Source organism: Tachyglossus aculeatus, chromosome 5, assembly GCF_015852505.1.
Source record: "Tachyglossus aculeatus isolate mTacAcu1 chromosome 5, mTacAcu1.pri, whole genome shotgun sequence".
NCBI lineage: Eukaryota > Metazoa > Chordata > Mammalia > Monotremata > Tachyglossidae > Tachyglossus > Tachyglossus aculeatus.
In genome coordinates this window covers 40,718,773-40,732,465 of record NC_052070.1, presented here as the reverse complement: position 1 = coordinate 40,732,465, position 13,693 = coordinate 40,718,773, and the positions used below count along the sequence as shown (strand labels likewise).

Genomic DNA, 13,693 nt, shown 5'->3' with positions numbered 1-13,693 from the left:
CTGTCCCCCTACACTCTTCCTCCACTCCCCCTCCCCTTTCCTTCGGGTCTCTCTATGCTTTCCCTCCCCCTCTCCCTCTGCTCCCCTTTAGGCTTTCCCTCCCCCTCTGCTGTCCTTTCAGCTTTCCCTCCTGCTCTCCCTCCGGCTGTCCCTTAGGCTTTCCCTCACCCTCTCCCTGCGCTCTCTCTCCCTTTGTTAGCACAACCAGCTCGTCCCCCAGGTGTCGCTTCCACTGTACCCTCTAACTTCTCCGGGAATCTTTTCTTGGTGGGGTTGGGGGTGAGGGGAGGCTCTTTCCGTTTGTTTTTGAGGAATATAATGTCACGCACACATTTTGGTTCAGGACAGCTCCAGGAGTTGGGGGTGGGGGCGCGGGGGGGGGGAGAAACAGAAGTAGAAGGGTGGGGAGGATGCCTTAGGGGAGGAGGTGGGGGAAAAGAAGTAAGGGGAGGAGGAGGAGGGAAAGAAGGAAGGGGGAGGAGGAGAAAAAGAAGGAAGGGGGAGGAGGAGAAAAAGAAGGAAGGGGGAAGAGGAGAAAAAGGAGGAGGAGGAGGAGAAAAGGGGGAGGAGGAGGAAAGAGGGGAGGAGGAGGAAAAGGGGGAGGGGGAGGAGGAGGAAAAGGAGGGAAAGGGGGAGGAGGAGGAAAAGGACGAGGAGGAGGAAAAGAAGAAGAAGGAGGAGGAGGAGAAGGAAAAGGAGGAGGAGGAGAAGGAAAAGGAGGAGGAGGAGGAAAAGAAGAAGGAGGAGGAGAAATGAGGAGGAGGAAAAGAAGAAGGAGGAGGAGAAATGAGGGGGAGGAGGAGGAAAGGAGGAGGAAAAGAAGGAGGAGGAGGAGAGGAGGGAGGGGGCTGTGGGAGAGGAGGGGCGGGCAGCCGTCGTCCGTCCTTTCCCTGCAGGGGGCGGGCGGAGCGGGCCAACATAAAGGCGGGAGCGGGTGCGAAGAGAGGAGAAGAAGCCCTCGGGGCCCGGGCAGCTGCCGCTAGAGCTCGGCCGGAATTCCCCGGCCCCGTCACCATGGCTCGGGGCAGGGGGCAGGCGTGGGTGGCCGTCTGGTGGTTCGGCTGGTGGGCAGCGTTCTCGGGGGTGTCCTCCACTCACTACCGCTACCTGTGGAGGAGCTGCTACCCCTGCTTCCTGGGGCAGGCGGGGCAGGCGCTGAGCGGCTCCGACAGGATGCCGGGTGAGTGGCGGCTGGGTCGACGCTCCGCCAGTCCGTCGTGCCCACGGGGCACGGGGGAAGCGCCGCGCTCCAGTGCCAGGGTGTCCTTGCCCTTCGCCGGCTGGCCGTCAGACTTGGGGTGCTGGGGGACTCTTGGGGAGGACGGGCCGCCCCCGGTGGTGTCGGAGATTGGGGCCCCCCTTATCCGGAGATGCCCGGGCCGGGCTGGTTTGCTTTGGAAGCGAAGCAGAGAGTGCCAGGAGCACTGGGCTCTCTCGGTGCGTGTGTCGGGGGCTGTGCTGAGCGCTGCGCGGGGGACGGTGCGTTCTGCTACGGGCTGTGCTGGGCATTGTGCTAGGCGCTGGGCTGGGGGGGTCTGTGCTGCTAGTGCTAGGTGCTGTGCTGGATATTGTGCTGGGGATCTGCGCTGAAGGGGTCTATGCTGAGCGTTGTGCAGGGTGGCTGACCTGGGGGCCAGACTGGGGGTTATGCTGATGGTCCTGAGAGCCGTGCAGGGTGGCAAGATGGGTGCCCTGCTGGGGATCTTTGCTGGGCACCGTGCTGGGGGGCTGCGCTGGACGTTGTGCTGGAGGTCTGCGCTGGTCACTGTGCTGGTGCTAGATGTTATACTGGACATTGTGCTGGGGATCTGTGCTGGGCAGCTGGGTTGGGGGGACATTTGCGCTAGTCGTTGTGTTGGGCGACTGTCCTGGGGGCAATGCTGGTGGTGGGTGTTTTCCTGAGAGCTGTGGAGGGGGCCGAGCTGGGCACCGTGCTGAGGGCTGTGCTAGGCGGTGTGTTGGATGCTACTCCACCCACCCCCCCCTTGGGTGGGTTCAGCGGTGGGCCTGACAGAAGCTCCGGGTTGTGGGTCGGTAGCCGGGGTGGCTCGCGTGTCCTGACCGGTGGATGACTCGCTCTCAGGGGCGGGGAGGAGAACGGGAGAGAGGCTTCGCACCCTGTGGGGCTGGATGGCTCCTTCCCACCCTCCCCACCCCTACATCTCCCTTCCGCAGAGAGCTGGCCGGGCGGCCCAGCCAGTGGTTTTGGCCGGCTGGGCTCCCGCGGTCACCCAACCGCTTGGGATGTTGGCGCATCTGCTGGGAGGTTTGCCATGTTGATCGCCTTCCCTCCTACCCCCGCCGGTGCCATTGTGGGACACAAAAAGGTGATTGTCCGGGATATGGTCATCTTACTCTGGAAAGAAAGTGAGGAGACCGGCTCCCCTCCCCGGTCCCTTGGGACTTCCCTTTCCTGCTCCGATGTCAGAGGGTGTAGAGGGAAGGAGAGTCACCACTCCCGAGAAGAGTCTGCCAAAACCTGTGGGGGGCCTGTCTGGCTGGGAATGGTGAAGGGACGGGGGAGGGGGATGGACGGGGAGAGGTGGACCTTGGAGAAACTGGATCTGGGAGAAAAGGCGATGCAATGAGAAGAGCAGCCCTGACTGCAGCTGGAAGCCCCGGGATGGCGTTGGGAGGGTTGGCTGGGGAGGTGTGTGGGTGCAATAGGCACATAGTGCCCCAACCTTTAACTAAGCTTCTCTGGGTATCTGCGTCACTGTGGCTTACCAAAATGGGCCAGGGATGGTGTGTCTGTGGCTTCTCAAGTGTCAGAGAGACTCTGCTCTGTGACCCCAGAACACTCATTCTCTCCACTAACCGTCTCACTATCCCTGCCTGGGGATAGGGCCATTGGGTAGGAGAATGTGGATGACTCAGTGCAAACCATCACCACTACTCCTAAAACAACTCAAACACGTTTCCTGGTACCACACACCTTTCTCCTCCTAGCCATTAATGTCTGAGCAAGGTTCACCTCAAACAACAAGGGGTCAGAAAATAATAATAATAATTATTCTTATTATGGTATTTGTTAAGTGCTTACTATGTGCTAAGCACTGTTCTAAGCTCTGGAGCAGATACAACATAATCAGGTAGTCCCATGGGGCTCACAGTCTTAATCCCAGTCTTAATTTTACAGATGTGGTAACTGAGGCACAGAGAAGTGAAGTGACTTGCCCAAAGTCCCATAGCTGACAAATGGTGGTGTTGGGATTAGAACCCAGGACCTCTGACACCCAAGCCCGTTCTCTTTCCACTCAGCCATGCTGCTTCCCCTAATGTGACTGGGTTATCAAGGGCACTATGTGCCAGATGGCAGAACTCTTTCTTCCCTGTGGATACATTCTCAGTGTCAACAGTATCATGTTCAAACCAAAGGATGACCCTATGTGGGGTATGCGTAAGGTAATTTTTTTGTTTTGCTTTGCTTTTATGGTATTCAGTGCTCACTATGTGTCAAATACTGCTCTAAGCACTGGGGTAGATGCAAGTTATTCCACCCAGATACAGCCCTTGTCCCACACAAGACTCAAGTCCAAGTAGGAGGAAGAATAGGTATTGAATCCCCATTTTGCAATTGGGGAAACTGAGTAACGGGTAAGTTAAGTGGCTTACCCAGTCACAAAACAGGCAATTGGTGGAGCTGGGTTTAAAACCCAAGTCCCCTGGCTCTCAGTCCCATGCTTTATCCATTGGTGGGGGAGGGGTGGCAGGGGGGAAGAGAGAGAGAGAGAGAGAGAGAGAGAGAGAGCGCGCGCGTGTGTGTGTGTGTGTGTGTGTGTGTGTGTGTGTGTGTGTGTGTGTGTGTGTGTGTGTGGCAGGGAGTTGGGGAGGCCCACATGGTGTGTAAGGAAATGTTCTCACCAGTTTTGACTGTACCTGCAGACCCCTGCCTCTAGTCTCTGTGAGCCACTTTGGCCATCTGTTGGAGTAAAGTGTTCTCCAGAACCTGGGAGAAAGACAAAAAAAGGATTTACAGGTCTCAGATGGGCATGTCTGAATGTGCAGATCTTTATAATTTGCTGAGGATGGGCATGAGATAGATGAGTGGTGAGAGTAGGTGATACTTCTACAGACATTCGGGCTCCCAGCCCCGCTGAGAGAATTGCCCAAGAACAATCACGGCCAAGAGAGGGGGCAGAACATTTTAAGGGCAAGACAGGGCAGTCCAAAGAAGGTGTTTCATTGTTTCATTCATGTGACTCAATCAATTAGACAATTGTATTTATTGAGCACTTGTATGCAGAACGCTGTACTAAGCTCTTGAGAGAGTACAATCATCATCATCTCAGTAGAATTTATTAAGCACCTTCTGTGTGCAGAGCACTATACTAAGCACTTGGAAGAGTAATAATAATAATGATGGCATTTATTAAGCACTTACTATGTGCAAAGCACTGTTCTAAGAGTACAACTATCATCATCAATGGCATTAATTGAGCACTATACTGAGCCTCAGGAGAGTACAGTATAACAGAGTTGACACACATCCCCTTCCCGCACAGAGCTTACACTTACTATTTTACTGCACCCAATCCTGGGCAGTATCTGGATTTATTGCTCAGAAAAGGCCCCGCAGAAGCAAGAAAGGAGAAAATTGCTGCCTGACGGTCACCTCCCTGTCTGCCCCGTGGAGAGCAATGGACTCTCAGGAGCCTTGGATGGAGCAAAGGTTTGGTCTTCCCCATGGGCTGTGGACCCACTGCAGCCACGCTGGCCTCTTGGCAAGAGCACAGGCCTGGGATTCAGAGGATGTGGTTCTAATCCCATCTCCAATGCAAGTCTGCTGCATGACCTGGGGCTAGTCACTTCACTTCTCTAGGCCTTAGTTACCTCATCTGTAAAATGGGGATTAAGACAGTGAGCCCCATGTGGGACAGGGACTGTGTCCAACCTGATTACTCTGTATCTACCCCAGTGGTTAGAACAGTGCTTGGCACTTAGTGAGCACTTAAGAAATACCATAATTTTTTTCTATGTTCCAAGTGCCTGGTACAGTGCTCTGCAAACAGTTAGCACTCAATAAATGCCATTGATTAATTGAACAGACTGGAAGCCTGTCTTGGCAACTTTCTCATAAATCCTGCCACTCTGGGAGTGTTTCCATAAGAGCCAGGGCCTGCCAGTTGGATTGTGACTGTATCCACAGGGGTGGAGTAGGTACTGCCTCCCTTATGTTTTTAGGGGAATTTGTTAAGCGCTTACTATATGCCAGGCACTTTTCTAAGTGCTGGATAATACAAGCTAATCAGGTTGGACACAGTCCCTGTCCTACTTGAGGCTCACAGTCTTAATCCCATTTTACAGATGAGGTAACTGAGGCATGAAGAAGTGAAGTGACTTGCCCAAGATCACACAGCAGTCAAGAAATGGAGCCAGGATTAGAACCCAGGTCCTTCTGACCCCCAGGCCTGTGCTCTATCCACTAAGTCACACAAGATTTACCCATGTGTGAGCTGGGACAGAAAATCTCGGCTTTGTGCCTGGTTCTGACCCCCCTTCAGGAGAAAGGGGCTTTTTTGGTTGGATTTCCCTGGTGGGAGGACAGGGGAATCTGAATCTATTTTGGGCTGCTGTTGTGCCTGCCAGCCTGTTCTAGGGTTTTTCTCTGGGACAGGAGCCAGGTTGAACAAGGAGAGTGATTTGTGTTGGGGATAAATGCAGGCATGTCACAGGCAAGTGAGTGCAAGGAGCTGGGGCCCAGGATACTGCATCCCGCTTTGCTCCTTCCTTTCTCCTCTGGAACTATCCATAGTAACCACCTGCTGGCAAGCCAGTAGAAGCAGGGGGATGTTGTGGTCAGTCAGTCAATCATATTTATTGAGCACTTACTGTGCGCTGAGCACTGTATTAAGCACATGGGAAAGTGCAATATAACAGGCTCAGCTAACCCACCAGGCATCACCAGCCACCAGGATAGTGAGCCAGAGAGGGTGAAGATGCCCGGCCTGGAGAGCCCAGTCCCGACTCCCTGACTCCTGGGACAGTGGTCAGAGAACCCATGGACCTAGAGACAGCTCTGCAGGAGCAGCTCAAACCCCACTTAGCACATTTGAGTCAAGGATGGGATGTGCCTGTTGCTCAAGGACTCACGAGACCCTGAAGTCCTGAGCCAATAACCTCTCAGAGCATGAATGAGGGAAACTGTACACCTGTAAATCCCACCTCTAGGAGCCTTTCCCCATAAATTCCCAGTGCTTCAAGTTGTCTTGTCCTAACCATGCCACCTTTAGCATGGATGTACTTAATTCCTGTCTTCAACTCTGTGCATAATCAGTTGTTCATTCATTTACTCAGTTATTCCACCCCTCTATATTCATATCTCCTGTAAGACCCTTCATTCTTCTCCTGCTCCAACTCTTTGTAAATAGTTTCAATTGATCTGACTTTTACTTTTTTTATGGTATTTGAGTGCTTACTATGAGCCAGGCACTGCACTAAGCCCCAGGGTAGGTACAAAGCTAATCAGGTTGGACACAGTCCATGTTCCACATGGGGCTCATAGTCTTAATCCCCATTTTACAGTTGCGGGAACTGAAGTTAAGTGACTTACCCAAGGTCACACAGCGGACAAGTGGTGGAGTGGGGATTAGAACCCAGGTCCTTCTGACACCCAGGACCATGCTCTATCTACTAGACCATGTTTCTAACCTTGGTTTGTAATCCCAGAGGGGGAAGGGACAGGGTTTTATGCTTTCTCTAGCATCAGTTCATTGTTTGATCAATATCATTGATATTGTTGTTGATGATGATGATGATGAAAGGTTTGGCAAATGGTCCATAATGGGTAACTAGGGGGAAAGTTAGAGATGTTGGATGGTCCATCCCTTCCCATGAAGTTGAGACATCCAGAAGGACACAAGCCCATGATTATTATCATTATTATTGTAATGGTATTTGTTAAGCACTTACTAAGTGCCAGGCAGTGTACTAAGTGCTGGGTGGGGCAAGGGGGTTGGGGAGGGATACAAGCAAATTGGGTTGGACCCAGTCCCTGTCTTACATTGGGCTCACAGTTTTAATTCCCATTTTACGGATGAGGGACCTATGGTAGAGTATCTTGTTGCCAAGAATGCTGGGATGGATGGACCACTGGGTTCTGCTGGTGGAGACCTCAAAACTTGCAGCTGTTCAGTGCTGGCTTTTCCCAGGTGGGAAATAGCAGATGCATCATTCTGCTCCAATTGCCAACTTAGCTTGAGGTGGGGAGGAGGAGGGAGAGGAAAGGTGTTGGGGCAAGATAGGAGGGTTGGTGCCAACTGGAAGTGATTTGAGGCAGTATCCCAATGGCCACCCAAATGATCCCCTTTTGCCTTGTCACAGTCAGCAGTCCCAGTGGATTACCCTCGACTACTCTCTTCTCTCTCGTCTTCCTTGCCGTCGACCCCTTGTTCATGCCCGCCTTCCCGCCTGGGACGCCCTCTCACTTCAAATCCTCTAGTCCAAAGCACTCCCCACCTTCAAAGTCATCCTCCTCCAGGAGGCCTCCTCCTCAACACTTGGACATATACAGCCCCTTTAGCACTATTGCACATACACAGTGAAATACTGTTTTGTTTCAGCACTCAGTTATTCACCAGTCCAGCTTTCCAGTCTCCTCTTCTTCCTCCTATCTGTAAATTATTTTGTGTCCATTTCCCCGACTGGACTGTGAGTTCTGGGAGGACAAGGCTCATCGGGTAAGCACCTTGTGAGCAGGGATCATCACTGTGTTCAATCCAATTTGCTTGTATATGTTGCCAACTTGTACTTCCCAAGCACTTAGTACAGTGCTCTGAACACAGTAAGCGCTCAATAAATATGATTGATTGATTGTATCCTCCCCAGCGTTTAGTACAGTGCCTGGCACATAGTAGGTGTTTAGCAAATACCACTATCAACTCTGCTATATTGTAATCTACTAAGCACTGATTAAAGTGCTCTGAGCACAGTAAGTGCTTCATAAACCCAATTGGTAGATTGATCGATTGTTTTTTTAAACCTCTGTTTCATTCTCTCAAGGACCTACTATAATGCTCCGTATACAGTAAGCACTTATCCAAAACCAATGATTGATCAATGAATGGATGTATGTATGGATGGGTGGGTGAGTAAGTAAATTGATAGCTAAAGGAGTGTCAGTTCCTGGTTACAAAAGAGATGAGAAACAGTGTTGCCTAGTGAATAGAGAAGGGGCTTGGGAGTCATGAGCACCTGGGTTCTAATCCCAGCTCCGCCACTTGTCTCCTATGTGCCCTTGGGCAAGTCATTTCACTTCTCTGTGCCTCAGTTACCTCATCTGTCAAATGGGGATTAAGACTGTGAACCCCAGGAGGGACATGGACTGAGTCCAACCTGATTATCTTGTACCTACCCCAGCGTTTATTCTAGTGCCTGGCACAAAATAAGCACTTAATACCATTAAAAATAAAAACAGGGTGCATTTTCTGATCTAAACTGTTCTTTTGAGATTTTAATTCTCCACTGCTCTATGACTTGGCCCAATTTCTTCAAAAAGTGAAACCTGGTGAAAATGTGTTACTTTTGCACAGCAGAATTATAATAATGGTAATGATAATAATAATAGCATTTATTAAGCACTTACTATGTGCAAAGCACTGTTCTAAGCGCTGGGGAGGTTATGAGGTGATCAGGTTGTTCCACGGGGGCTCACAGTCTTAATCCCCATTTTACAGATGAGAGAACTGAGGCCCAGAGAAGTTAAGTGACTTGCCCAAAGTCACACAGCTGACAAGTGGCGGAGCCAGGATTTGAGCCCATGACCTCTGACTCCAAAGCCTGTGCTCTTTCCACTGAGCCACGCTGCTTCAGAATTCAGAAGTGTGCTTGCTTAATTGAGCATTTACTGTGTTCAGAGCACTCTACTAAGCACTTGAGAAAGTACAGTACAACAGAGTAGGGAGACACTATCCCTGCCCACAAGAAGCTCACAGTCCGGTGGGAGAGACAGACATTAAAATGAATTAAATAAAGAAATAAGTGCTGTGTAGAGGTGGGGTGAAAAACTGTGTAATGGGTACCGACTCAAGTGCACAGAAATAAATGCAAATAGGAGGAGTGAGGGCTTAGTCAGGGAAGGCCTCTTGAAAGAATTTGTGATGTTAGTAGGGCTTTGAAGATGGGGAGAGTGGTGGTCAGTTGGGTATGGAAGAGGAAGGAGTTCCAGGCCAGAGAGAGGACATGGGGCAAGGGGCCAGTGGTGTTGGGTAGGGACTGTCTCTATATGTTGCCAACTTGTACTTACCAAGTTCTTAGTACAGTGCTCTGCACACAGTAAGTGCTCAATAAATACGACTGAATGAAATGAATGAAGAAAGATGAGATTGAGGTATAGTGGGTAAACTGGGGTTTGAGCTGAACAAAATGCACAGGTTAAGTTGTAGAAGGAAATCAGCCAGGTAAGGTAGGAAAGGGAGAGCTGGTAAGGGGTTTCTGTTTCCCCCTTCTAGACTGTATGCTCTCCATCTAGCCTTTAAGCTTGTTGTGGGCAGGGAATGTGTCTACCATCTCTGTTATCGTGTACTCTCCCAAGTGCTTAGTACAGTGCTCTGCACACAGTAAGCACTCAATAAATTAGATTGACTGGAAAGTCTGACTGTTTCAGCCATAGGCAGGCTCAAATGACATCCCCCAAAACCTTCAGGGCAGGGAAATGATGGATGGGATGTTCCCAGGAGGCAAAGCGGTCTAGCAGGAGGGACACAGGACTGGGTGCCAGGAGACCCAGGATGTAGGTGCACCTCTGCCCCTGGCCTGCTCTGTGACCTTAGGCAAATCACCTCCCCTCTCCAGGCCTCACTCTCCTCATCTGTAAAGGGGATATGATTCCTGCTCTCTCCCTCCCTCCCTCTTAGACTGAGAGCCCCTTGTGGGACAGGGACTGAGTCCAATCTGATCTTTTATCTAATCCAGCTCTTAGCAAAGAGCTTGGCACTTCGCAAGCATTCAGTAATAGATACCATAAAAAAGAAAGAGTCCCACAACATGGAGCTTGGCCTACCAGAAGATTGATTGGATTCAGAGAGAGCAACAAAGGGATGTGCCCACACAGAGACCCCCTGTACCCATCCAAGACAACCCCACTGGACAGCTGGAGGCCAAAGCAGGACTGGCACCAGGTGATGGGGAAAATCTTATTGCCCCTCATTGTTTTTGGTAGCCCCTTTCTGGCTCTTTCTTCCTCACCCTTCCACTGGCTGTGCCCTCCTGGGCCAGACATGTAGTCTGGGACTCACTCCTGAACCAAAGCACCAGGGAATGCTTGGAGGAACAGACTGCTGGTTGTCCTCCTGGACATCCTTTCCTGTGTTTTCTTCCCATCGCCCCCCTCCCCCCCAACATATGTCCCAGGCACAGAGAGTCACCGAGCCTGGACCGCCCCCTTCATTTCAGCCTAGCATTTTCTGTCCCTCATTCTAAAGCCACGGATTCACTGAGGCAGAAGTCAGGTGCTGTTCTGGCACCCAGGATGATGTGACATCTCGAGGGTCAGGGAAAGGACAAGGGTGCTCACTGCTGTGTAGCATTCCCGGGATCCAGTCTTAGACTCCAGGCACCTGAAGTGAAGGCCTTGAGTCTGTCTGTCTGCTCCTCTGTCTACCGCCCCCCCACCCGTCTTTCGACTGGAAACCCCTGGAGGACAAGGAACGTAAGTCATGATTTGGCTCTACTCCCCCCAGTGCTCAGGACAGTGCTCCTTCCACAGTGAGCACTCAGCAAATATTGTAGATTTATTGAGAGGTGCATGGAGGTCCACAGGCAGCCCTCCCCACCCTAGCCCATTCTGTACAACTGCCATATTGATCTAGAGACAAGTGGGTACCCTCCAAGGGGAGGGATTGTGGGCTGTGCCGAGGAGTTGGCAGTGGGAGCCGATGCTGAATGAAGACTCTTCTGGGAAATAAGGGTGTGAGGGATGTGATGCGAGGAATGCCAGCATGGAAGAGCCTTCAGAGCTGAGGTCATGCCTGCCCCTCAGAGGGGTGCTAGGTTCAGCCCACCTGTTGACAAGGATTTCTCTTCCTGGGCCCCTACATTTTGGTCTGGTCCAAACTGTCAGGCCAGATGCCAAGTTGACTGGCCCTGTGTATTCTGTGGGTTTGGGCCCTTTCTGAAAGCCCAGGGGAGACCCTTGTGGGCTCACTGTGGGCAGGGAATGTGTCCGCTAACTCCATTGTATTGTACTCTCCCAAATGCTTAGTTCAGTGCTCTTCACATAGTAGAGTTTCAGTACAATGTTTTGCACTAATAATAATAATCATGGTATTTAGGTGCTATGTGCCAGGCACTGTTCTAAGTGCTGGGGTAGATACAAGGTAATCAGGTTGGACATAGTCCCTATTCCACATGGGGCTCATAGTCTTAATGTCCATTTTACAGATGAGGTAACTGAGGCACAGAGAAGTGAAGTGACTTTCCCAAGGACACACAGCAGACAAGTTGTGGGGCTGGGATTGGAACCCATCGTGGTTCAGTGGAAAGAGCACGGGCTTTAGAGTCAGCGGTCATGGGTTCAAATCCTGGGTCCTCCAATTGTCAGCTTTGTGACTTTGGGCAAGTCACTTAACTTTTCTGTGCCTCAGTTCCCTCATCTGTAAAATGGGGATTAAGACTGTGAGCCCCACATGGGACAACCTGATCACCTTGTTTCCTTCCCAGCATTTAGAACAGTGCTTTGCACATAGTAAGTGCTTAACATATGTTGTTATTATTATTATTATTATTATTATTACCTTCAGACTCCCTGACCTGTGCTCTATCCACTAAGCCATACTGGGCATGGAATGTGTCTGCTAACTATTGTATTGTAGTCTCCAAAGTGCTTACTTAGGTCAGTGCTCTTCACACTGTAAGTTTCAGTACAACCTAGACTGTTCTAAACTGTGCTAGACTGTAAGCTCATTGTAGGCATGGAATGTGTCTGCTAACTCTGTTGTACTCTCCCAAGCACTTAATATAGTGTCCTGCACATGGCAAGCGCTCAATAAATACCATTGATTAGTACAACCTAGACTGTTCTAAACCGTACTAGACTGTAAGCTCATTGTGGGCATGGAATAAGCCTGCTAACTCTGTTGTATTGTACTCTCCCAAGTGATTAGTATAGTGTCCTGCACATGGCAAGCGCTCAATAAATACCATTAATTAATTGTTTGATTGCAAACAGCAGGCACCCAAAATAGGGCTCTGCAAACAGAAGGCATCCAGCACAGCCTTATTCCTGCAGTTGGCATTCAGTACAGTGCTTGGTACACAATAGGCACCCAGTCTGGCACTCTGCACCCAGGAGACTCTTGCTACATCACTCTACACACAGCAGGAACCCTGTACATTACCATGCATTCAGCAGGCACCCAGATTAAGGCTCTGCAAACAGTAGGTACCCATCACAGCCTTCTACATACGGTAGATATTCAGTACAGTGCTCTGCACACCCCAGACACGGAAGCACCCAGATAATCACTCCACTCCCAGCAGGTGCCTGCTACATACCCTGGATTGATTGACAGCCTCTGAGTGGTTAGGGGGAGTAGACCTCTCATCCCATAGATAAGCGGCATGGCCTAGTGAATAGAGCATGAGCCTGGGAATCAGAAGGACCTGGGTTCTAATCCTGGCTCCAACCATAGTCTGCTGTGTGACCTTGGGCAAGTCGCTTCATTTCTCTGTGCCTCAGTTCCCTCATCTGTAAAATGGGGATTATAAGGCTGTGAGCCCCATTTGGGACAGGGACAATGAGTGTCCAAGCTGATTAGCTTGTCTCTACCACAGCTCTTAGAACTGTGCTTGTCTAGTTCTAAGTGTTTAACAAATACCATCATTATTATTATCATTATTTAGCTTAGAAGAGGTCCCTGGAAACAACCCCGAATGCATCTGGGGCAGAGCCCACCTGCACCCACCACACCCATGAGAGGAAATGCCAGTGTTGGTAGAGAACCCAGCAGTGGGCTCGGTGAATGGAGGAAAGAGCCAATGCACCACCAGGCTGCCAATAGACTGACAGATCATGGACAGGCCCGGCCACCCAGGAACCGGGAGGCCCTGGAGGTGGGAGGAAGCAGATGGACATGCTTTGGCATCCTCCCCGGGCCAGTTAGCAGGGGTTGGCCTTCTGCCTCGTGCCTCAGGGCTCCTGTGATCTTCCTCTTTGTTCCACCGCCGCCACTGGCCTGGGCAGGGCCCGCTTTCAGATCTGCCTTCCTGGAAAGCCGGGGATGGTTTGGAGAAATCCAGGAAATGAAAGCCAACACTGGGAGTTTGTCCTGGAGACTGGCAACTACTGGTGTAGAAAAGGGAGAGAAACGTACCTGCAGTGCACAGAGAAGAATCCAATATTCCCTGGAGAGTGAGCAGACTCCTGGCAGAGCCAGCTCCTGCCCGACATTATTCGACAAACAGAAGGCACCAAGTGTCTTGCCCACAGGTGGCATCCACTGCAGTGCTTTGCACACAGGCTGCTCCTGGAAGAGTCCTCTGCTCACAGACAATGCCTAGTAAGGTGCCCTGCACATAGACAGCATCCACTACAGGGCTCTGCACAGAGATACCCAGGACAGGGTTCAGTACAGCCCATAGACAGGGTTCAGTACAGCGCTCTATATACACAAGATGCCCAGAAACAGAACTCTGCTCACAGATGACACCCAGAACAGCACTTGCTCATAGTCTCTGCCCAGTACAGTACCTTATA

At 50.9% G+C, this 13,693-nt stretch overlaps 1 protein-coding gene across 1 annotated transcript in view; it reads left to right on the top strand.

Annotated features, from left to right (window-relative positions):
* Nucleotides 1-1,004: 1,004 nt before the first annotated feature.
* MEGF6 (multiple EGF like domains 6) overlaps nt 1,005-13,693 on the top strand; it is a 96,645-nt gene continuing 83,956 nt past the window's right edge. The window contains exon 1 of the mRNA XM_038747473.1: nt 1,005-1,180. Within this exon, the coding sequence (XP_038603401.1) occupies nt 1,015-1,180 (166 nt within the window). The 5' untranslated portion in view covers nt 1,005-1,014. The remainder of the gene's footprint in view (nt 1,181-13,693) is intronic.